The following is a 23,896-nucleotide window of genomic DNA, read 5'->3' as shown; positions in this document are numbered from 1 at the left end:
CTTTTATACATTTTTTTAGTATATTGACTTTGTTTATAATTTTTATACAATAATTATAATTATACATACATATACACATTGTAATTACATTTATCATGTGGCCACTAACATTTCATTGATTTTAATTTTCGTTATCGATAGCAAACCCAAAGCATCCGCAAAACAGCTGTTGCGTTTTGTTTACAAACGATTCCGGTCGGCATATTCCATATTTCACCACAAAATAAATAATAACTGATTTATAAGGTCAAATTACTTTTGGCTAAAGCCATGGACACCAAAAAGATATCTTTTGGGTTCAGTAAGTTGGCCAAGAAACCGAGCATTCTGCCCAGCAAACAACCCAAAGAAGAAAATAAAGTGGAGTTGATAAAATGTTTGGAAGGCAAGGAAATCAAGCTGGTGGCGTAAGATGGAATTGTATTTTATCCTTAAATTCGTGTATTATCAAAATCTTTTTCCAGGGAAAAGGTAGAAGCCGCCCCGCTGGTCATTGAAATGCAGGGCAGCCAGAAGACTTCATCCGCCCTTGCGAGTTTGATGAAGCGACGTGCGGTCCTGCTTGGTGAGGAGGAACCAGATCCAGAGGAGGTGACACCAGCGGCCCAGTCCATAGCAGAGGTAACTGCAGGATGTGGAACGGAAAGCCTGGAGCAACGTGCCGCTCGGGAGTTGTTAGCCGCCAGCCAAAAAAATGGTGACGAGGGGTTAGATGGTCAAAAACTTGTTCTGCCTGCTGTCAAAGCAGACGAACTACCTCTTGATGGCGCCAAGGAGGCAACTCTCGACGACTACGACAATATACCTATCCAGCAATTTGGCTTAGCCATGCTGCGCGGTATGGGTTGGGTGGACCCGCCGCCCAAGAAGAAGGGTTCCGGTCCCATTGACGATGCTCCCTTTCTGCGACCCAAGGGAATGGGTCTGGGAGCTGACAAGGCGTTAAAACCGAAAGCTCTGCTGGTCCAACCAGAAAAGAACGAGGTACTGGAAATCAAGAAGCAGGCCTACGTCCGCATCTTGGGCGGAAAGCAGAAGGATCAGTACGGGCAAATCGAAGGCTTTGACGACCATGCAGGGAGAGTTATTGTCAAAATGGCCATTGGAGGTGCCAAGGAGGCGTTCAACGAGTTCCTTTGTCAACCAGTATCCCGAAAGGAGTACGCACAGTACGGAAAATGCATAAGTAAGTAAGAAGTAAAAAGTTTCCTTCGAATTCACTATAAGTATTTTTTAGACTCTGCCAAGTACGAAGAATTCAAAAAACAGGAAAATGAGCATGGACAAATTATTGTGAAGCAGGAAAAATCACCAGATAGGAAGAACAGTGACCGAAAAGACGAAAGTAACTCACGTCGGGACGCTGAAAGAGATCGTAAGAACATTAAATCGGAAGAACACAGATCAAACAAAGAAGACGATCGACGGAGATACAAAAATGAAGATAATAGGTCATACGATAAGAAAACTTACAAGGATGAAGACAAAAAGTCGTACAAATATGATGAGAAAAGATCCTACAAGGATGAGGATAAAAAAGCTTATAAGGATGAAGATCGCAGACCGTATAAGGAAGATGACCGAAAAGCATACAAAACAGAGCACCGCAGCGACAGAAATTACAAAGAAGAGTCCAATTCCCGTAAAGTGGAAGATCGTGACAGAAAGAAGTATGTGCAGGACTCGCAAAGCAATAGCTCCTCGACCTCTAGGCGCGAAGAACGTAGTCGGTATCGCTCGCCTAGTCCCAGGAGTAACAGCTCTTCCATATCTAAGCGTGAGGAGCGTGATCGTCGGCGTTCGCAAAGTCCCAAGAGCAGCAGAAGAGCGAAAAGCAGTTCAGACGAAGCAGACGACACGGGAGAGTCCACGGAGAGCGATTCGGACTCGGCTTACGAGCGCAGAAAACACAAGAAAAAATCATCCAGCCGAAAGTCAAGAAAGCACTCCAAAAAGTCTAAAAGTAAATCGAAGCGGGCGGACAACGATTCCAGCGAAGACAGTGACGATAGCCAGGATGACGACCACCGCCGACACTCAAGTAAGCACAAAAAGAAGACAAAGAAGAGCAAGCACGTCAGATCCCGCACTCGCTCCAGATCAAGAGGAAGAGGCAGATAGATGAGACCGACGTTGCATTTGATCTATTCAATTGAAATGTTTATTTAAATATAGTTCATGAGAAGCTTAAGTTCTTTTGTATCTTACTCGGGATTATCATAAATTTCAATTAACTCACAAAATAATCACAAAAATGTCTTGTCTTTTGTTGCGCGTTCTTTTTCTCTCTCCGTACGCCTCGCTTTGAGTTTCTTCGCTCTTACATGTTACAAACTTATAGTAGATGTGATGGGGCGAAGACCACGACGGGATTTGCTAGTTATCCGTTGAGAATACTTTCAATATGCTGATTCACTTATCTTTTATGATATTCATTAGTTGAAGATCAATGATCGAGGGTGTATTTAGTGACAGTTGCGATGTGTGCATGATGGCAAGTAGATGACTTAGGCTTGTTAAATATTTTTGGTCAAATGGTGATGAGTTTATCTTGCTGTTCCTGTGAAGAGATTCCCTTTACTGCAGCTTCCTCTTGCCGCATTGGATTTTCTCGTTAATGATCTTCGAGGCCTTCTGGGTAACGGCCTTGAAGACATCCTTGTCCTGCAGCCCCGGCCACATGGCCATGAGCAGGGTTACAAAATACATCAGCAGAAGATTGTTGATAATAGCTCCAATCCAGGCGAGAGCCAAGAGTCCCAGGCTGAAGATGATCACGAACTGCAAAAATGTAGAGAGAGTGATTTCATTTAATAATAAGTATATACTTTACATTTATTTGTAAAATATTTAAAATGATTAACAATGTTTTGATGGACAAAAAACGACATTGAACACAGCAATTAATGCAGGAAATATGCTATTGATATTAATTTAAAAAAAGTGAATAAGCTTTTAAAAAAAATTTATTTCCCTAAAAACGCTTACCACTGTGGACTTCCGCTCCTTGAAAAGGTACTCATACCAGAGCACAAAATTTCCCTTAACGGCACAGACCTGGCCGCAAACGTCTTCGAACTTGGCCTCCTGGTCACCGTCCCAGTTGACGCTGCCGAAGAGCAAGCGCGACACTGTGGGGAACACATAGTCCAGTAGGATGCTGATCAGTCCAAGGAGCGACAGCAGGGTGATCAGCGAAAGGTCCAGGTACCAGAGCACCAAGTACAGGACACTGATGACGCCGAAGACCACTCCTGCGTAGTATTGCTTCTCCCAAGTGAGCACGCCGTACGCTCCCACGATGGCTGTCCGGAAGGGCTCCAAGTCGTGCTTCAACTTGTTGAGAGCACGTTTCTGCAGGGAAAAACGTCCAATTATAATTCTGTTTTCCGCACAATGGCGACGCCGTTTTCCGGCCGGAAGCTCTCGCTGAATATGTCCTTTGCTCACCTGGTCAACCTGTGATGCTGTCATCTTGACTTTTCTTTGTCTCTATAAATCCGCCAGTCGGAGCTCGATTCCGAGAAATGTAATTGAAGTCAAAGGTGTTGCTTTCCGTTTGAGCGAAAAATCAATTTTCCTAGGTGTTTTTTTTAAGCCAACGCCAAAACTTTAGTGTGACCTTGCTCACCGTTAAAAGGCTATATTAGGGGTGGGTGTACTTTTATGCAATAAAACATCGTTTGCTTAGGGGTTGCTTTAAATATTTTGGCGCTTTACTTTTCAAAGCCAAATTAAAAGATATTCCGTTTTCACAAACAGCCTATTTAAAAATTACTTAGATTAAGACGATAATAATTAACATAATTAAATTTAATATAACAAATCAAAAATCGAAATATGTATAAAAATAAGCTTTTATAGCTCATGAAGTAAAAGAATATATGTACGTATAATAACCGAAATTTAGAAAGCATTCAAAAGAAACAAAAGCATCCTATGGAATTACTTATCTAAAAACGTGCATTATATGCAACATTTTTTGAATCTTTTATTTAAAATAATTGGAATCATCTTATCGTAAAAAGAGGCAACTGTCAGACGTGCCCAGAGTAACAATGAGGTTCAATTTATTTATCGAAATTAAAATATGTAGAGATTTTCAGCACATTAAGTCCGCATTGATTTCTGCTAACAATGATTGGTTGCCATTCAATTACACAACATTTAGCTGGGGGAAGATGAGGGAGTCAAAGAAATGATTACTATTACCGATGTGGACCAAATTGGTGTTTTTGTTTGAACAATTGATTACAAGTTGACGTAATATATGAACATCCCCTGGCGATGGTATTAAAGATACAAGCAGAGTTGGAGATTTTGTTATTGTCCTTCTCTTTTTTCCCCCCTAAATGGTTTTTTATGATATATTTTAAGATTACTATACATACTCCCAAGCTTCAATTACAACAATACTTCTAAGTATTTAAAAGACAGAAAGTATATTAAGTATCAGATCCATTTTTATTAAAAATAATTCAGTAGGAATATGTAGATATACATAGGTAAAAACACACTGAGGTATATGACATATGCAAACATTCAATGCGAAATTCCCCTATTCTTGGTTTAAAAGTACGCTGCTACACCCCTTTTCTAAATTCTCCAAGAGATATATATAATAATTTCAGTCATATCTTCATATATTTAATTTGAATGATAGACAAAAGTAATCATTTTACTGGAGATAGTCACTACACATATCTAAAATTATCGTTATGATTAAATAGATGTAGGTAATGGTTAAAAGATGAATGGAATTTTTTAATTGGTATTGTTGCAATACTGCACATCTTGTAAGCTTGGTTTTTTGGATTTGGATTTTGTGTTTCTTAAGGTTTTTGTCCTTTCCTTATCATTACTTCATGGTGGATTCCTTGTTGAGACCGACAGATGATTATCATATTTATCTCAAAATATATAATCAAATGATATTGTTAATGTAGGTGTATGCGTTTACAAGATCCCATTGTGTTGCTGTTTCCCGTTGATCACTCGTGGAACGAGCAAAAGGTCAAATATGAAGCGTAATCAATGAGATTACGTTATGTTTTATCACTACGTTTAGTGGTTTCGGTGTCTAAAAGCGGCGGCGGCCCCATGGGGCATTGTTCCCACCGGCACTGCTGCTGCGCTGATTTCCGCCGGCTCCGAATTCGAAGGAGTCCACTTTGTCCTGACCTCCAGGGCCAGAATTGTTTCCCACCATGGTGGAGTTGTTGCTAGTGTTGTTCCTAAAAACTTCGAAAGGCGAGTCGTTGCCAAAGTCGAAGCCCGAGTTGCTGCCACCTCCGAATCCCTCCTGCTGGTCGAGCAGCGAGTTGAGCTGCTGGGCCTGCATCAGCAGGGTGGTCTCCTGCTGATAACGGCGCATGTCCTCCTCCTGGCGAAGCATCTCGCCCTGGTGGCGACGCATGTTCTCCTCATCGCGCTTACGCATCTCCTCAGCCTGCTTCTCGCGCATCTCCCACTCCAGTTTCTTGCGCTCATTGTCCACCTCGCGCTTCCTCAGCTCCTGGCGCAGCAGCTCGGTCTCCTGCTCGTAGCGAGCATACTCCATCTGGGCCTCCAGCTTGTCCTCCTCCATTTTCAGCTCGCGCTTAAGGGCATCTTGCTTGCTCTTGAACAGTCCGTGCAGCTGCTTCCAGCGAGATCCATACTCGTGCTCGAACGAGTTCATGTCGGCGAAGCGCGGTCCAATGCTGCGCTCTTGGCAGAAGTCCGGCATCTTTTTGTTCAGCGCCTTCTCCGGCAGGCCGTCAGTGTCGTCGTTCACCTCCATCGGCTCCACCAGACACGGACGCAGTGAGGCAGTCAGAAAGAAGCACTTTTCGGTGCACAGGCGGAGGCAGGCGCTGGCCGAGGACTTCTTGGCGAACTCCACGATGCCCTCGCCGGTGTGCTTGCCGCGGTCATCCACGGTGATGCTGGCCCGCTCGATGGGACCAAAGATCTCAAAGGACTGATACAGCAGCTCGTTGGACACAAACTGACTGAGATTGCTGACGCGCAGAATGGTTGCGTTGGGCGCAAAGCGGACGCGCAGCTGGCGACCCTTGCGCATTGAGCCGTCCAAGGCGCGCTTGGCCTTCTCGGCATTTTGGTGGTAGTCAACCTTAAGGAATGTAAAATTCTTGTCCACGTTCGAGAATATTTCACCGATCTCGCCATATGGCTTAAACATCTCACGCAGCTCGTCATCGGTGATGTCTCCGGTCAGGTTACCCACATACAGACGGTTGCGGCCGGAGAACTTTGTTTCGGTGGGCACCTCAATGGGTGGTAGTTCAAGAGTTGGTCCGCCAATGCTGCGCAGACGCTGGGCAATAAAGAAATCTTCACCGCCACGCTGGCCTCCGGAGCCCATCATGCTGTTGTTCATGCCTCCCTGCCCTCCAGAGCGATTGCCGCGACCCGAACGATTATGCTGCGGTCCTCCTCCTCCGGCGCCTCCACCTCCACCGCCTCCGGATTGGTTGTGGCCACCGCCTTGTCCACGGAAGCCCGGCCCTCCTTGGTTGCCTTGATTGCCTGGACCTCTCTGATTTGGTCCTTGGCCCTGGTTGCCAAACTGGTTGTTCTGGTTTTGGTTTCCGCCGCGACCTCTAGAGCCCTGGCCACCTTGGCCTCCCTGGTTTCCTTGATTGCCTGGACCTCCTTGCTCTTCGTGGTTAGCATTCTGATTTTGCTGATTCTGATTGCCACCTCGTCCTCTAAATCCTGGTCCACCTTGACTACCCTGGCCTGCTTGGTTTCCCTGATTGGCCGGACTGCCTTGGTCACCCTGGTTACCCTGGTTGGCATTTTGATTCTGATGGTTTTGGCCACCGCCACGTCCTTGATTGCCCTGTCCTCCGGGGTTGGCGTTCTGGTTCTGCTGGTTTTGATTGCCAGCTGCGGGCTCATTGTTCTTTGAGGGCACATTTGAAGCCGACTTTGGCGATTCGTTAGACTGCTTTTGATTGTTCGCATTATTAGCACCTTGGAAACTCTGGCGGTTCTGGTTGCCTCCTCGATTGCGATTCCCGGCAAAGCCGCCACGGCCACCTCCACCACCATTTCCGCCTCCGGCTCCTGCACCACCACCGCCTGTACCACCACCGGCTACTCCTCCTCCGTTCTGGGTGTTCGGCCCAAACCGTGGTTTTTTCTCTGCAGGACTGCCATCGCCGGCGGCGTTTGGCTTTGGGGCGGCTACCTTGCCGAGGTTCTTATTGGCTAGATTGCCCCTTTGCTGGCGCTGTGGCAACGGCGAGCTCTTAGCAAACTTAGCGGTACCTTCCATTGAAAAAAAATGTTCCGAAAAAACGCTCTGTAGCCCAGAAAACACCGCTGGAAGTGTTGCCAGATAGAAAAGTGAGAGCAATACTAAGCAAAATGACGTTTGAAAGCGAAATGGTACTAAATAATACCATATGCCTTCTGAAATAAATTTAGTATTTTGTTTTCAAAAAGGACATTTCGATGAGGGGTGCATAAAACACTTTTGTTATTTCAAATCTCAAACTTTTAATTAACAAACACTTTTCTGGCTGGTAGGCCTGGGAACTTTGACGGTTTACTAGAACATTCTGAAAAAAAAACATTAGATGAGGACAGAGACAAAGGGGAAACTTGAGCTATTAATAAAGTTGCTCAGACACCTGGTGTTTTAATTAGAGTACATTGTACCAATTAGAAATTTTTAAAACATCCACCGCCCCACAACCCCACTGTTTGTTTTCAATGTTGGCGGCCACAAAGCACTCAAGAAAAACAACATCTCAATTTATTTATAGTTAGTTTTAAAGTTTAATTATTCGCTCAAGCTTGCTGAAGATTCTCGGTTGACATTCGGTTTTCTAGTACATGTATTAATTAGTTTAACTAACGCTAAATATAATCTTGCTGTTCCTTTACGAGTAATTGAAATGGATTCGGTTTATTTGTAAAAAGCGCTTGTCGTAAAATAAAATGGAATAATATTCTTTTGCACTGCAGTTTTCCATAGTTTGCTTGATTTCGCATATTGTATATAGATTTATTCATATATTCCCGTGTCTAACGCTTGCTTCGAAACTCAATGGCTAAGTATACATCAATATATGTGATTTAAATTTTCCTTTTCTGAGATTCTTGAGTTTTACAGTAAATAAACTACGTATATATTATTCTGACAATTAAATATATGAAAAATATGCATTTCTCGATTTGTTTTGGTGTATTTTGGTGTAAATAGCGTGTGGCGCAATATCATTTGTAGTTATACTTGTATTGTTGGGTGTACCTCCTTATATATCTGGATGTCTTTCAAAGCGGAACGTATGGTTTGGGTACAAGTATGTTTCGAGTAAATTTGTATAAAGGTTAAGGTAATGCGTTTATCTTTAGTAAGGCTGACTACGACACAAATTGCGACTGCAATTTCCGATCTCCGATCCGCGCTCTCCCAGCGATTCCTTAAAGCTTACGTGTACATTTCATCAGCGTATTCATTTCTACGTGTTCATTTCTATATTCATTTTTGTGTTCATTTCATTTCATACATTTTACTTAGCTGCTACGGCACTGCACTGCACCAAACGAAACTAAACCACCTACTAAAGATAAGACTGCCGGAATGTCCGATTGGATCGGGAATTAGCAACTACGTATAGCGACTGCCACAACTGGATTTGTTTTCGACTGAGTTCCTAAGTGGGTGGTGGTGGTGAAAGTTGAGAACAGTGTGTACTGGTAGGCTGATAGTAATGCAAGTTCGCTTGGTTTTCTTTGGGGGATAGTACATTTCAGTGTTTCTTTGCCCGACTTAACGCGCGGTCTTGGTTGGTTACGCTAGTTACAATGTCTAACCTATAAGTACATAGCATTAGGGGGAGAGACAGAGAGAAATAGAAAGAGAGTTGGTATATAGTTAGCGATTGGGTTTTTCTAAGTCGGACTAAAAACTAGTTTTAAACTACATACAAAGTTTTAAAATGCAACTGCTCGGGCGAGGGGAAATTTAGTTCGCTTTCTCATCTGGTTGTTCTCGTTTTGGTTTCGTATGCAAGTTAAAATCGGTATCAAAATCCATTCAGTGATGACATGTAGTTGTGTCCCGTGAGTGATTTAGATTACAGGGATTGTATGTATGCTTGTATAGTTTGTAGTTGGCGGCAGTTTCGAAACTTGTTTTACATTGGACTAACCTAGTTGCAGTGGCGTATGTGTTTATCTGGGGGATTCACATGCATAGCGGGCTAATAACTAAGTGCGGGATGGCATTAAATATAATTGAGTTTGTTGGTTGCTAGCTTGCACATTTCTTGTCCGACTTTGATATAGTTCTGTGCCTACGGGGGACCACTCGGTTTGGTTCGAGACAAGAAGGCTGGCGGGCTTAATCGTTAAGTTTAAATGAAAACTTTCAGTTTATTATAAAAATTGTTCACACTTTCCAAATCTTACAATGACTTTGTTTCGTTACATGTTCGTATGTTTTAATGGATAGGGGAATGTGTGGGCGTTTGAGTATGAGAGTGTGTGATGCGCTTATTGCTTCTGCTTCGACATGTACAATGAGATTCGCATTCTACTTAAGATAACTCTTTTCATAAATCATAAATTAGACCATTAACTAAAACGAGCAATTCACAAAAAATATACACTTAAAATCAAAAACACAATCGGATGTTCCATGGTGCGATACAATTGTCAATGCACTTGCAGACAGATCGACGTGGGTCCAAACTTAAAACTTAGCGAGCTGATGAACGTAAGCTACCAGTATAGGTTGAACATAAAATTAAAATGTTTTACAGAGAGTTTCATATTTCATATAATACATAAGGCCGTTGAAAGGGAGTCAAGTTTAATGCTTAAAATTAGGGGGTTCCTTCTTTTTACGACATCCAAAAACCTTTCTTGCCAGCTCTTTTTGGGGCAAAGCTGTCGATGCTAAAGCAAATTTGCAGGCAGTTTTCTGCATGCGTGTCTTTCTTTGTGGGGCTGTGTATATGTGGTTATGTGGGTGGCATGGGCGTGGCAGTTTGGAATGATGATCGTTCCTTGTGACGCATATATTACAGATACAGTTTTGGTTGCTTGTGATTTTCGATCGGCATCAACAAACTAGTGCTGATTATTTACATCCGTGTGGATGTCGCATTAGTCTGATTCATAATGTGTTCTTGTTTCTTGTTCTGTAGACGACTGTGGTTGTAGTTGTTGTGTTTTGATTTGCATTTGCTTTGGATTGTATTGGTTTTTACATATCGGATGCGTTTAGTTCAAGAACTTTGCTACTGTTATCATTATGAGGTTGGCCAAGATGATGCAAATGCTTGATTCTGGCAAATAGCTACCTCCGGCCACGACCACGTCCCTCTCCTGCAGGAGCGGATAGTCGATGACGTGGATGATTCCGTTGGTGCACTCCACATCGGGCCGGTACACGTTGATCTTCTTGTAGTTCCAGATGATCACGTAGCCTGCAAAGGAAAGACATCGTTATTAGATTCAGTCAGGGACAAGTTGCTTATTTTATGCAATCGATGGGTGACTAATGCTAGTGGTTTGCCCAATGAGAGAGCTATGGTTGGGCATGGTAACGGCCAGGTCGGGTTTTTTGTGGGCGGTGCGATGTGGATTTGACAAACGACAGCACTCACCAGTCCATTCGTGACTAGCATACTCATCATGGAGATCTTTCGATTGGACAACGATTAGATTTAGTAAAGCAGAAAGCGAGAAATTTAGTTCGATAGTTGTAGAAAAACAGGTTCGGTTAGTAATGCAGCACGGTAAAGGGGGGACCAATAGAATCAAATCAGATTTATGTGAATCGAATCGACTTGAATTGAAAGGAGAAGCAGCTGAGCCCTTGCCTTCCAAGCGGTTATACTTACGTCCAGCCTCCTCCTCCACGCGGATGCTCAGGGAGTCGCGGAAAGTGGGCAGGACAACGCTGCCCGACTCCTGCGAAAACTTGACCAGGTCCTTCATGGTGTACTCCTTATCCGAAATGGCCAAATGACGCTCCAGAATGGACTTGGACTGCATTTACATTGAAATGTGAGTACTCGAAGGGATAAAGCCTGGGCAAACCAACTTACATGGTAGGAAAAGTCCTGCATGAAGAGCTTCTTGTGAGCCGATGGGTAATCCAGCTCGGTCTTCTGCCATCCCTTGTCCCTGGGCACAAAGTAGGTGAATCGGCGTTGTGTGTTGTTCAGCTGTTCGTTGAAGTGCGAGAACTGGCCCATCTTATATGTGTCGCTATGAAAAGAGAGAGTATTTTAAACTGGGTTTCATTTGAGCTATAAAATCAAATCTTACCTCATCATGGGATCGGTCTCCAGTTTGCCAAGAACTGTGGTGTAAGGCACACCCAAAACATGATCGATAATGTGCACAAAGCCGTTGGTCTGGGCCACATCAGCCTGGATAACGGTGGCATTAACGCCACCACCCTCAACTGTGATCACTGAATCCGATCCTTCACCGCGGATATTGAAGTACAGGAAGGTGCTGTTGTTGACAGTGGGCACCTGAGCAATCTGTTGGTAACAATGCTTTAATTAGAAAATATTGAATTTAAATAATTTGTTAAAGAGAAACACACCAAATTAGCATTCTTCTGCCTGATCTTATCCACATTCAAGCGGTCCTTAATGATGTGCATGTTCAGGATTTGCCTCATCTTGTTGCGGTCACTGCAAAAAATAAAATAAAATTTAATGTTAAATTACATACATTTATTTAAATTTTATTTATATTACCGCAGAACATTGTTGATATTGGACGAGTTCCAAGCCTCATTGCTGGGTGCCAAAATGGTGACTTCCGACAGACTGTTGATGTCGTCCAAAACTGCTCCTCCATTGTCCATGATAACTTCATAGAACTTTCGCAATGCTCCGTTCTCAGCATTCTCCTATAAAAAGTAGAGCCAAATTATTTAAGTGAAGTTATTTAATGAAAAAAACTAAAGATCATACTAACAAAATGGTTGCATGGAGGGGGAATACGCATAAGCTTTCAGGATTTTTTGAGATCTTTTGGAGACGTACAAATAATTACGAAAACAATACAACAATAAGAAAAAGGTCCGATAAGGTAAGCCAATTTTACACATATTGAGTAAGGGAATGGATGGCTGACGAATTGAGTCGTGAATCAATGGGGATAACGCAAAATGATTCACTTCAAACAGCTGAATTTGTGGGATTTTATGGAGGTATAATCTACTGAATCATTCAATTTATTGTTTGAATGGATTGTGCGGTGGTTGGGTTTGGATGGCAATTTGACAGCGAAGCGTGGCACTGATGATTGTTGTGGATTTTGTTCATGTTCTGGTGAAGTCTGTTATTTACTTACGTTCATGAACTAAATAAGTTTTTAAAACGGAGAAACATTTCATTTTTATTCGAAGTGATTTAGTTATTATAAATTCGAACAAAATTGAGTTTAAACATTTAGGGGAACAGTGAATAATTTTGGTGTTGGGTTCCGCGCAGATTGCCCAGTTGTTTCGCCACAGAAGAACATTTGAAATAGAGCACAAGGTAAAATTATTTTATTTTCGTTGCTTTAAAACGTTTTGCAGTCAGCAGGCAAACAGCTTGGTTCCTTTATGTACATAATTATCTAACGGCGTGCACTTCTCAAGCTTTTACAGCGAAACAGTTGTTGGGTTTTTAGAACCAGTAAACACAACTTTTAAAAGAGCATTTTTACAGTACCTAACATTTTTGTAACTAGATACAAGTAATACATAATCAGCAAAACAAAACATATTGAACTCAAAATCAACATTAAAAATGCATCATTTGATGCATTTCACAAAACTGGTAAAACTTTAAAAGTAACAAATTAAATGTCAGCATTTTTTATATTTATCATAAAATAACTCTTTAATAAACACATTTTAGGCGTTTATGCTTTAAGTGCATTTGCTATACTAAACTAGTGCTGCTTATCATTTCTTTGCTTCATTTATAATATATTTCATTTCATTTGCGAATCTGCAGTCACATTTGGAAGACTTTCAATTGACATTACAAAAGAGGTCTAGGCATTATCTGGGATAACATCATGCAAATGGAATATACAGGGGATGCAACTCAAAATGCAACTAAAAAGTAAGAGTAAACTAAATATTAAAATCGGATCTTGGTTTTGTTTACCTTGAACGACTGAATGCGTCAACGTATTGGTTTTTGTTTCAATTTTCGGTGCATCGATTCAATTTTAGAGCGATTTGTGGTTGGGTCGGGTTGTGTTTGTAGTTTTAGATACAATTATTCGTCATGTTGCGAGAAACAAAGGATAGAGGTATGGATCAGTAAATAGCCAAGAGAGCGTATCACAAGTAATTACAACAGAACTAGATTGGAAATTTCGAAAACGATAGCACGATATGGGGGCGCTGACGATTCGAGCGGTCGAATGATATAGCCATTCTACAGTCCGTTTCACAACTATAAGATGAACTAAAAGCTATGTTACTGGACTCCAAAGTCGAACTTATTTCGTACTTGTCGTCAAAATCTGGCTCATAGCTTCGAAACGGATTGTATTTAATGTATATGCCCATGAGGAAGCTATTTATCGGGAGGGTGGTGGTTTCGGATTAGGCTTAGAAGAAACATATACAGCTACGGTTACGATATTATGATCAAAGCATGCCGGCTGATAGCGAGCGATCGATGGTTGACCATTAAAATGCACGGCGATTGAGGGATCGATCGAAGAGCGTTAGCCAATAAATGATAAAGATTAATTTATAAATTTCCTTAATTTATGACGCCATTAAGATACCAATACATTCAATATAGAACAATGGGGTTTTTGGTGAGTGAAGCTTTTGTCGATTTCGGTCAGATCGAGCAAAGCGCGCCTTTTCAGCAATTTTTTTTGTTTAGTATTTGCCAATTGGTGACTAAATCACGTATCGAATTTCGAGAGCCAATATCAAGCGCCTTGCACAACTGAGTCAGTCCATTGCACTTTTCTGTGCGATAACTGGAGTGAAATGCATTTTGAGACGGAAGTTTGATTCATAGAAAAATTTACATGATATACATTGCGCTTAATAATTTTGTTTTTTTGGTTTTTCAGTTTTTGGCAATACTTACATTACACCCAAAATTTTTTAAAATAAAATTTATATTTTAAAAATTATTTTAAAATAAAATTTTGCTTTTGATTTTACATAGAGCCGAATTAGAATACTGACTTTTTGAGCAAAATCCTTTGGTGGAGAAGTTTTGCAACAAATATGGACAAAAATTCAGTTCTAGGTAGAATCAGTCTTTTGGGTTTTCATTTTCATTAAAAATATGTATCTAGGGGATACTTAGAATATATATGTTCTAAACTGTATGTGTTAAGCTGTGGTTTCTGGGTGCAAATTTATTTGGTTTGGCTTTGCCCGCACTTGAGCCCTGCGGAGACTTATACCATGGGGATTTCCTCCCTTGGGAAGTATTGTTTTTGTGAAGAAACTCAATTAAGGGCAAAGAAAAGCAGAGTGCTTGAAGTGTGTGTTGGAATGTGTTTAGCTAATGTTTTGTAGCATTTGCTGGGGCAGCTGGAAAGCGATTTAATTGGTTTCCCAGTATCTTTGGAGCTGCCAACAGCGATATCTTTCAGTGCGTGCCGAGCCAATCAAAATGCCAAGCCTTATCACAAGCCGCAGGCACTATCACTGTTTCTGGTTGTTTGTATCTTGGAGTGTCTGTCTGTGTCGGTGTGTCTACTACTTCACTGGATGCGTTTCTCCAACACCCCACATACCTGCAGGAATTGGGTGACCGTCGTATCGATGATCATCAGCGGTCGGTGGATCAGATGGACCACTCCGTTGCTCACTGGAATGTTGGCCTTGACGATTTCGGCCAGAACCACTCCCTCGCGGTGCTTGGCATCACCCACAATGGTGTTGGACTTTACATACACTAAAAGGAATATATTAAGCATATGTTTAATGAAACACAGTTTACTAAAACTTTTTGGGTTACTTACTTTTGCCGTTCTTCTGCTTGAAGAAACTGACGGTGACCTTGAGCAAATCCTCAAAGGCGGCGGAAGTCTTGGGATCGTCGTGCTGGGCGGCGGCAGTGAAGATGACAGTGTTGGGTATCACATGGCCATCGATGACCTTGGCGTCCACCAGGCTGCTGCGAGCCGATAGCTGTAACAACAAAGGGGTTTGTCAGATACGGGAAGTAAGTAAGCAAGGGGAAATCAACCTTGAATCCCTCATCAACGGGAACCAGGAAGGTGTGCTGTCCGGCGGCATCGTAGATCGACTCCTTTTTGGCCATCGTAACCTGGCTGCGGTAGGTGCGCACGCCGATGTTGTCCACGTTGAACTCCTCGGCGTTCTTGAGGAACTTGAGAGCATTCGGATTGTTGGGGGTGTCCGTGTGGCCGCTCTTCACGGTCAGCGGCTCCAGCACCTCGTCGATGATGTGCATGATCTGTAAACACACAGAGGGGGAAGTTTAAAACAGCTTGCTTTGTGGCCCTATGGAATGCTAAATATGTGGAGGGACGGGCCACTGACCTGTCGCTTGCCATTGCTGCTCGTCTCCACGCTGAGCGAGGGAATGATCCGGGCATTGTTCACAAAGATGTCGCCGTTCGAGTTCTTTGTGATGTACAGCGGCGGATTGCCGGCCATGTCCGATGACACGATATTCGGCAGTCGTTTCTGGGTGTACGCCTCAGTGGCTGTGAAAATAAAAAACAGGGGAATCAAATTGGTCGAGTCACGTTAGTTTGATTATGTTTAATCAGCCTGATGATTGGCAGTGGACATGGGACATGGACTACTCACTAATGTGATAGAGCACATGGGCGGTTTTGCTCTTGTAGCGCTGGAAGGCTTCATTGGTGGGCACAAAGATCGTGCAGCTGCGCAGCGCGAGCGTTGAGTTGGCGACGAGGTCGCTTTCCAGCAGGCTGTAGAACTGCAAAGATAAACGGGTTCGTTACACTACATCCGCCACGCTTTATATTGCCAATATCTTATCGAACCGAGTGGCGAGGGATTGGGGGGATAGTGGGTGGTGGTTCCGGGGTGGTAGAGTGGGTGGGTGGGTGCCTTTTGGGGTGGTTCGCAGACGGTTGCTGGGCGGTTTTTGGCAAAACGGCAACCGACCAGCGCACCATGGCAACGTCTAACAAACTAATAAAATGAGGAACAACATTATGCATGTCCTGGCTGTGATGGCTGGGTGGCGGCGTACCAGAAAAAAAAAATGTGAAGGGAAAAGGAACAAGTTTATTGAACCAATTACGTAAGCCTCGGGGTGGGTTACGCCGCCCAAGTGGATTGTGTGTCATTCAATTGCGAGCGGGATGTGAAAATGCATTTTCCGGCCACCCCGAAAAGGCAGCCACTGACCCTAAACCAGGTCCAGAGTCGGGCAACTGACTGACTGGCGGGCGGACCACCTGCCCCTGCCACACGAGGCCACATGCAACCGCACACTCTGCGGCTTCCCGGCGAAGAACCACTACTGGCCGCCACGCCCCGCTGCACATTCCCAGTCGGCTTTATGAGGTCCTGCGAACATATCTGTGTGTGTCTTAGTGCGCTATGTGTTCTCTGTTTGTGTGTGGGTGCGTGTCCTGCCGAGGACAACACCTTTTTCCGTGTCCTCCTTTAAAACGGTCGTGCGACTCTCGTGTTTTCGTTGCTGCCCAGCATGAGTCATGTCAATTTGGCTTTAAAAGTCCGTCCTTTCCTTTCCCTTTTCCATTTACATTTTCATTTCCCCTGCCTGCTGCACATATAATATCTATGCTATGGCATCGCCACCACACACGCATCTACACTATGAAAAAGGGACCTAATTCAGGAAAGGTTTTAAAGTCAATCTATCGATTATCAGTATTGGAAATCCCTTTTATAAATTAGAAAGACCTTGTGTAGCATTCCCTATTAAAATCCAAATAAGATTGACTTGCAACAGACTATATAAATGTTCTTTTAAATTGCAACCCTGTACTGCAAGTAGTATAATAATAATAATAATATTTTCACCTGCAAAATAATCATCATACTTTGAGGTTATACATAATAAAGTTTGTTCTATAAACAACTTAAAAATTACTTCAACATCTCTTAAGATTTCTTAAAAACTTTCAAGAAAATCTTTAACATAAAGCACTATGGCGAAATTCAATAGTTTACTCAATAAACAGTTCAAAAATACAATAACCAAGAAGTTCTTTGTCCTTTTCCCGGAGTGTAAATACTTTGTAGTGCTGATATCCATTCATTTTATTTTTTGGTAATTCGAGACCGTCAGTTCTCGGGGCCGTTAGCCGTGTTGTTGTCCTGGTTGTGGACATTCGAGTCGCCGCTGGCTTTGTTCTTGGCCCGTTTCCGGTATTGGCCAGAACTGCTTGGCCGGTTTCCATTTCGCTTTCGAAATGTTTTCGCTTATCTGGCCAGAGAGTGCCCTGCTGTTAAGTGGGGTATTCGGGACTGTCTGTGGCATATGTCACAGGTTGATATGGGATACGTTCAGGTATACAATCTATTAGCCAGAATTCGATGGAGAGAAGTTTCACTGAATAGATATTGTTTGCCCGAAAACTGTCACACTTTCCCTTCGGCGGCCATTTTCGATTGCCCATCTGTCAGCATCCTTAGCAATTGCAACCCCCTCGGGTTTCGACTAGAAGCCTTTGACAATTAGATGCAATTACTTTCATAAATTTCCGTTATCGAATGTTTTGCATTTGGTGAAAGAACCGGGCGGAAGGGAACCCATCTTAATGAGTTTCCGGCTCTTTTGGCACATCATCTCGATAAGGCCGTGGGCCCTTCCCCGGGGAGTCTTTTTGGTAAGCCCGAATATTCGCTACAATCGTCAGGGTATTATCCTGTCATCGAAAAACAGTTTCCCTTTCGGGCTGGGGCGTCTCATTTACTATGCAAACATGGCTCCCCCCGCCTCCCAACCGCCAAAGTAAGTGCTCCCAAAGGGGGAGGGTTTCGAAAAGCGCATTTTGATTTTCCCGAGTGCCAAGCCAATGACCCTGGGGCCACAGACTCACCCCAAAAAAGCAAGGGTAAGAGTCAGACGGCGGGGCAAACAATAATTTGGCCAATGGCCCGATGAATACTGGTTAACTAAATTAAGTCGAAAAAAAACACATGTGAGTTGCAGATGTATGTATGTCGCTTGTCTGGTCGAATTTTACAATAGCCTAATTGTGTGTGTTCGTGTTGTTTCTGTTTGGTTTTTGGAATTGCAGCTTACCCTAACTGGCATAAGGCGCCTCAAGGATTTGGCAGTGCTCTGAAAGAGATAGAGAGAGAGAGAGAAAGAAAGAAAGAAAGAGAGAGAACCGCTGGCAGTTCAAACTTGTTTTGTTTTCTTTCGATTTGTAGCCAAAAATTGTACTAATTCCTATACCAAAACAACTACGGTCGTAAGATGGGGAGGCGCGGCGCTTGAGGAAATTCAATTTCCATCATCTAATGGAGCCATTAAAACTAATTAGCCAAGAGAACGAGCCAAGCTTCCTATTTTTCATTTCTTTTTTTTTTTCTTTTTGTGGAGTAGGGACTGAAATCGAAGCAGGAGATCGGGGGCTGAGGGTTTGGTTTCCTTCTGAGCGAGTGCATGTTGTATAAATAAATTTAATTGGTACAAATTATGTATGCATATGTTCAGCAGTACAGTACATATTTTCTTTTCGATAATTGCAGCGGCAGCAGAAACAGAAACAGAAAACAAAAGCGAAAGCGATCTCAACCCCCGAGAATTGGGACTTGAGATTCAGGCGGAGCATTTCTCTTTTAATTGGCAGGGCGGGCAGTGGAGGGGGACTACTACTGTGGGCCTCGGTCCGAGGTCGTCTCGCCCCCACCGGATCGCATACGTATGATTTGTGGCTCCGGACGACGGAGGAGATCCGTCTATGAGCATGTGGATCCATTAAGGTCAGTCGTGGCTCATTCATCGCCTTGCCAGTAATGGAGCTCGTCGCATATCAAATAACGCGCCTTGGCATCGCATTGAATTCTTAAATTAAATTTAATTGAATTCGATGATGCTGCGAGTGAGAGTGTACAGAGAGTGTGTTCCTAGACGGAGAGTTCAACTGAACTGTTCAGTTGACAACCCGGGCTGCTGTCCACACCCCCACAGTCGGCCGACTGCAATTGCACCAGTCAAAGGTTAAAAATTAAAATTAATAAAACACACAAGACGCTGACGCACGACAGGAAGTGGGGGTCAATCGCGGGAGGTCAGTCGGTTGCTCCTCGGACCCGCAGTAGTTCTTTTTTTTTCAGATACAAGCAATTTATGTAAATTAATTAATTACGACTCAAATTTCACTCTACGGGATTAAAAATGCTCCACTCTGGTTTTCTCAACCAGTTTCCACCAGAGCTCCATATTTAGCAGAAGTAATTTACTGGGATTAGCGGGGAATGCAGCAGCGTCGACTCATTCAAAAACTCTCTCTCCAGATCCCCCGGTGGTCTGCCAAGCAAAACCACAAGTCGTAAGCCACAAACCAAGACACGGGCAACCTATATTTATCTAACCCATCAGCATGTAATGAGAAGTGCAGGCATAATGAGAAAAGACTGAAGACTGACTCCAGAAGATTGAAATACTCTTTCAGAGCAATTTTGTATAGATTTCAATTTAGTCCTAGGAAATCGGATTAAATTTCAAGGGTAAGTTGGAAAACACTATCCTAAAGAGTAAGATTAATAGAATTATACTTCTGATATAAGAATACTATTTGAGCTAAAAACTAGTGACAAATTATGAGAAGAAATACAGAAATATTTTCCATTAAAAGGGTTTGCCAAGAGTTGACTTTAATCTTCAGTTTTAACGGCATTAAATTTACATAAGTAAGCGAAGATTATTTTCCGCCCCCACGTTTTTATGACGACTAAATCGACCAACCCTCATGTAAACTGAATACTATATGTGGCCGGAAACGCTTTCCACTGCAAGTGGCAAACTTCTGTTTGAAGTTACGATACCCCGAAGTCAGGGTGCAAATGAGCAAGCCGAAACCCCCTCCCGTTTTTATTTTTCGCTGTACGCTCTGTTTCGTCTATCGCGACTTAAAAAGGTTGTGTTGGCTGGTGGATGCAACTATATATAGTATAGTATGTGCTTCCCTGAGACCCCGCGGTTCAGAGACACTTGCTGCAACAATTACCGCCCGATTTTTCTTGGCTTCTGTCGCACGCTTTCTTTTTACTTGGAATACCATTTAATTTTTGCTCAGCCAACACGTATTTTGGAAGTTAAGGGGGGAAATACAATTAGAAGGCCTGAAATGAGGGCTATCTTTGGGAGTGGATTGCAAGTAGGGTGTTAAATGAATCTTAGCGATTCTTTTTGCATGTTATTAGGTAATTATTGAGCAATAAAAATCAGTCAAGTTTTTTGAAAAATATTGTAATTAAGCCCATTTATGATCAATAATGTGGAGTCGTGTTTTTAGGGAAGGACTTTGCGCCGTGCAGTCTCCAGGTCCAGGATCACGACTTAAACAAAAAACAGCAACTGGGCTTTAAACTTAAAGGTACAGCGCACACCATGAATTATTCCATATTTGAAAAAAATTATTTTTCCATTAAAAAATTTGAAGTTAAAAAAAAATTTCAAAAATAACGTTTTTTTTTCGACTTTGTTTGTAAAAAAAACATGTTATAACAAACAAGTTTGAAAAACTGTTATATTCATGGTGTGGAGAATTTAATTTCAAACATAATGCAAAAAACCGCATTCGATTAAAATAAAATCTCTGACCTGTACATTGCACGGCGACTTTGAAAACACGACTTTTCAGGAGAAGCGTTTAAAGTTTACTTTTGTGCATGTCCGCCATATGACACACCCTCACTAAATTGTGTATAACTTTGAAAATAAGGACCGGACGGCTTTATGCTTTTAAAGGCTTATTCTCAGACATATTTAGAGTACATTACCCCAAAAAAAAATTTTTCGAAAAAAAAAAATTTCTAATTGTATTTCCCCCCTTAAGCGCTAAGCAGGCTAGAAATTAATACAGGGGCTCAGATATTTGTTACCTAAAAGGCTATAAAGCTAACCTTTTTTTTCAAAAAGTATTTTTAAAATAATGACAAGATAAATAAGTCGAGTTATAGAACCAAAAAAATATTTATTTAAGTATGTGGGGAATACAGTTTAAACAATGCCTTGTGAAAAAGTCTATGGCCTCCACTTTTTTCCTGGTGTAAAATTAATAACTCTTTCCCTAGCTGAAACCCCGCCTTTGTGCTCATTACACATGTTGTTCTTGTTATTTCAGCCGCGTACCTTTGTGGGCTTCTGGCTTTTTTACATTTTAATGTGTTTTTCTATGTACTTTTTTTTTTGTGTCCGCGTAGTTTGGCGTGTGAGTTGGTCTGTGAAGGTGTAAAAAGGCAAAACTAAATATAAAACTGTTATGCTCAGTGGACGTCAACGGCCGGTGTTTGTATGCTGGGCTCTCAGTCGGCTGAATTCTGCTTACTTAATTTATGTGGCTTTTCATTTTTACATAACATACTCCGCCATGCATACTAAATGTGGCCAAGTGGAGTTCAGTGGTCGGGTGGACTTTCCGCCAGGGATTTCATGCAGCATCATCGATTTTCCGCAGCCCCAACAACAAGTGAGATGGCTAAAGGTCAAGGACGATGCTGCCGGAACAAAGCTACCTGTGCCCAAATGCGGGTGCCTAGGCCATCTGTCCGTCCCTCTTGCGCAGGCTCCTTTTTCGGCCTCGGTTCGCCCCCTCCCTTTCGCACACTCTGTCAAGGCTTTTCCTTTCAAGGCCAGCGAAATGTGGCGACCCTTGTGGGGGATGGCACGATTACAGCCAAACTTTGATAGCTCGGAACTTGTAGTTTGACAATGGCAGGTATATTGAAGAGGCGTTGCCATTATCAAATTAGTTTTTATGTTTGGTTAGATTATAAGATTGTAATAGACATTTAAAAACGATCTCAAACTGAGTCATTTAAAAACTGCAAAACTAACGAACTGATACTCGAAGATACTTTATCGTTCCTACTTACTTTAATTGTGCGGAAAATGTAAATTTCCCTAGTTAACGAGTTAGCGAGTAAATAACAGACGTCCATTAAGATTGGAATTGTCTGATAATGCGTATAGGAAGAATGATGATATTATCAAAATCTATCAGATTATTTCTGTTCACTTGGTTCCAAGAAACAAAATCTCGTTTTGTATCATTCTTAAAAATCAATTTTATAAATTCATTCTTGTGTCAATAATTTAACTTTAAATAATAATCTGTTAAATTATAAAATATATGAGTTTTGTTTCAAAAAGTTTATGAAATGTATGCAACTATACAAATAATCGATTTATTTTACTGTAGGCAGTGCCTACTGTACCTTAGGATAAGCCAAGGTGAGCGGAGGGCGGTGGGAGGCAGGTGGATTGTGCTGGGGGCTTATTCGCCTACAAGTGTTTTTGGCAGTCGCGCATTGTTTGCACAAACTGTTTCTGCTGCCACTGCTTTCTTCGTCTACCACTTCCTCTTGTTCTTATTATCCCCATCCTTATCCCCAGTCTTCTTCTTCTGACTCACCTGAGAGAGTTCCGAGTCATCGCGCAATTTATCCGCCAAATCGGCGTCGGCGGCTGCGTTCGCGGCGCAGAGCAGCAGCGCCAAAAACAGCGCTGCGACGTTCATTATTCTAGCGGTCGAAGAGCAACAACAAGAGCGACGGCGGTGCTGCAACAACAACACTGGTTTTGGAGCCTCTGCTGCAGCGACGCGTCGGTGGCAGTGTGTGTGTAAGTGTTTTTTTTTGCGGGGAGGCGTGTGCGAGTGCTGCTCTACGATTAATCTGCAATTCAAAGGCAAACAACAGTTAGCCGAAAGTATATTCCCGGAATAAAAGAATTAATTCACAGAATGCGTTTCTGCAGTGCTTGGCCTTTTCTTCTTTGTTTTCGCAAGGTTATCTGCGTTTCCTGTTATGTTCTCTTCGGTTTTTTTTTTGCACAGCTAAGCTCGGCCAAATACCGTTATGTCACATAGAACAACAAGCGAAAAACGGACCACCGAGGAATCGGCAAGCACAACACACAGATAAAACCAAAAGCTGCGCTTATTGTGTATTATTTTTTCCCCGCTCCGTTGTGTTTAATTATTATGCGCATTCCCATTCCGCTGCTGCGGCACTTTTTATATAGTTTCTTCCCGCAGCTTTTTCGTATTTCTTATTTCTTATGGGTAATTCTTGGAAAATCGGGACGCAGAAATCAACGACCGCCACAGAAATTATGCAACTCGGTGGCCGAAAAAACAATTACTTCAAATAGCACACAAACGAACGGGCGCGGTGGTAAATCAATAACGGCAAAACTGGCACCTATTTCAGAGTTATATCTTATGCACAGTATAGATTTTCCACTGGGGCTGAGAGGGGAGCCAGTCGGCAGTACACACCAGTCGGAGGAATCGTAACGTGCGCCACGCTCGAACGTTTTTTTCGAATTGAAATTTGTTTCAAACGAATTCAAACCGAGAACAGGTTTGAGCTAGAGATGGAATAAGTGTAGGGCGGCAGTCTTGTCGGGTAAGTGAGTCCATTATTAAGTACTACATTCTCGCAAGTGCGAAAGAAACAGCAATAGAGTGTGTGGCTTAACCCTTATGCGGTGCAAAGGACTTAAATAGCCTTAGTCAATCCCCACATCATCAGTTGTTATCTTTGAATATTAGTCAAACTCGTCCGCCAGAGTCGCTTTTTCATCCTGGTAAACATAATCCTGTTTCGCCGAATTCATTCTGAAGAACATGTTTAAGCTAGTGTGGATAGTTTTGTATAGATGTACGGCTTAAAAAATTTATCGCAAAATCGCTATGTGTATCCACCTTCAGAAGA

General features: G+C 42.4%; 4 protein-coding genes across 11 annotated transcripts; 1 reads left to right on the top strand and 3 right to left on the bottom strand.

Moving 5' to 3' along the window:
- The first annotated feature begins 163 nt into the window (after window positions 1–163).
- Window positions 164–2,246, top strand: LOC108087023 (splicing regulatory glutamine/lysine-rich protein 1). The gene is made up of 3 exons (XM_017184191.2): window positions 164–407; window positions 465–1,186; window positions 1,238–2,246. Exons 1-3 carry the CDS (start codon window positions 271–273, stop codon window positions 2,119–2,121), a joined length of 1,743 nt encoding a protein of 580 aa, XP_017039680.1. The 5' UTR covers window positions 164–270; the 3' UTR covers window positions 2,122–2,246.
- LOC108087027 (ADP-ribosylation factor-like protein 6-interacting protein 1) lies at window positions 2,139–3,629 on the bottom strand. Its single transcript, XM_017184195.2, has 3 exons — window positions 3,451–3,629; window positions 2,989–3,354; window positions 2,139–2,781 (listed from the first exon to the last, which is right to left on the bottom strand). The coding sequence occupies exons 1-3, from the start codon at window positions 3,472–3,474 to the stop codon at window positions 2,578–2,580; spliced, it is 594 nt and encodes a 197-aa protein (XP_017039684.1). The 5' UTR covers window positions 3,475–3,629; the 3' UTR covers window positions 2,139–2,577.
- A 996-nt stretch (window positions 3,630–4,625) lies between these two features.
- On the bottom strand, window positions 4,626–7,362 carry LOC108087039 (protein no-on-transient A). Its single transcript, XM_017184213.2, has one exon. It carries the CDS (start codon window positions 7,283–7,285, stop codon window positions 5,081–5,083), a length of 2,205 nt encoding a protein of 734 aa, XP_017039702.1. The 5' UTR covers window positions 7,286–7,362; the 3' UTR covers window positions 4,626–5,080.
- Window positions 7,363–7,767: 405 nt separating this feature from the next.
- On the bottom strand, window positions 7,768–23,576 carry LOC108087005 (fasciclin-1). Of its 8 annotated transcripts, XM_017184153.2 has the most exons (17): window positions 23,458–23,576; window positions 22,591–22,852; window positions 15,809–15,941; window positions 15,536–15,702; window positions 15,219–15,449; window positions 14,992–15,160; window positions 14,764–14,924; window positions 13,152–13,160; window positions 12,343–12,351; window positions 11,742–11,896; window positions 11,585–11,675; window positions 11,299–11,519; window positions 11,076–11,238; window positions 10,869–11,016; window positions 10,632–10,667; window positions 10,326–10,451; window positions 7,768–8,832 (listed from the first exon to the last, which is right to left on the bottom strand). In XM_017184153.2, exons 2-17 carry the CDS (start codon window positions 22,693–22,695, stop codon window positions 8,828–8,830), a joined length of 1,929 nt encoding a protein of 642 aa, XP_017039642.1. In that variant the 5' UTR covers window positions 22,696–22,852; window positions 23,458–23,576; the 3' UTR covers window positions 7,768–8,827. The 8 variants fall into 8 exon arrangements, with proteins under 8 accessions (XP_017039642.1, XP_017039636.1, XP_017039639.1 ...); XM_017184147.2 differs by having other exon boundaries at window positions 7,768–10,451; XM_017184150.2 differs by lacking the exon at window positions 10,632–10,667 and having other exon boundaries at window positions 7,768–10,451.
- Window positions 23,577–23,896: the final 320 nt, after the last annotated feature.

The sequence above is a fragment of the Drosophila ficusphila genome, unplaced genomic scaffold, assembly GCF_018152265.1.
Source record: "Drosophila ficusphila isolate 14025-0441.05 unplaced genomic scaffold, ASM1815226v1 contig_791, whole genome shotgun sequence".
NCBI classification, from domain to species: Eukaryota; Metazoa; Arthropoda; class Insecta; order Diptera; family Drosophilidae; genus Drosophila; species Drosophila ficusphila.
This window is presented reverse-complemented; position numbering and strand designations above follow the sequence as displayed.

Excerpts from the sequence above, each read along its gene's own strand:
- LOC108087023 (XM_017184191.2), top strand. The coding sequence starts at position 271 with ATGGACACCAAAAAGATATCTTTTGGGTTCAGTAAGTTGGCCAAGAAA. Across the intron at positions 408-464 it reads AAGGAAATCAAGCTGGTGGC|GGAAAAGGTAGAAGCCGCCC; the intron begins GTAAGATGGAAT and ends ATCTTTTTCCAG. Across the intron at positions 1,187-1,237 it reads ACAGTACGGAAAATGCATAA|ACTCTGCCAAGTACGAAGAA; the intron begins GTAAGTAAGAAG and ends AGTATTTTTTAG.
- LOC108087027 (XM_017184195.2), bottom strand. The coding sequence starts at position 3,474 with ATGACAGCATCACAGGTTGACCAG. Across the intron at positions 3,355-3,450 it reads CAGCATCACAGGTTGACCAG|AAACGTGCTCTCAACAAGTT; the intron begins GTGAGCAAAGGA and ends TTTTCCCTGCAG. Across the intron at positions 2,782-2,988 it reads AGGAGCGGAAGTCCACAGTG|TTCGTGATCATCTTCAGCCT; the intron begins GTAAGCGTTTTT and ends ACATTTTTGCAG.
- LOC108087039 (XM_017184213.2), bottom strand. The coding sequence starts at position 7,285 with ATGGAAGGTACCGCTAAGTTTGCTAAGAGCTCGCCGTTGCCACAGCGC.
- LOC108087005 (XM_017184147.2), bottom strand. The coding sequence starts at position 22,695 with ATGAACGTCGCAGCGCTGTTTTTGGCGCTGCTGCTCTGCGCCGCGAAC. Across the intron at positions 11,676-11,741 it reads AATATCAACAATGTTCTGCG|TGACCGCAACAAGATGAGGC; the intron begins GTAATATAAATA and ends TATTTTTTGCAG. Across the intron at positions 10,452-10,631 it reads TGCTAGTCACGAATGGACTG|GCTACGTGATCATCTGGAAC; the intron begins GTGAGTGCTGTC and ends TTTCCTTTGCAG.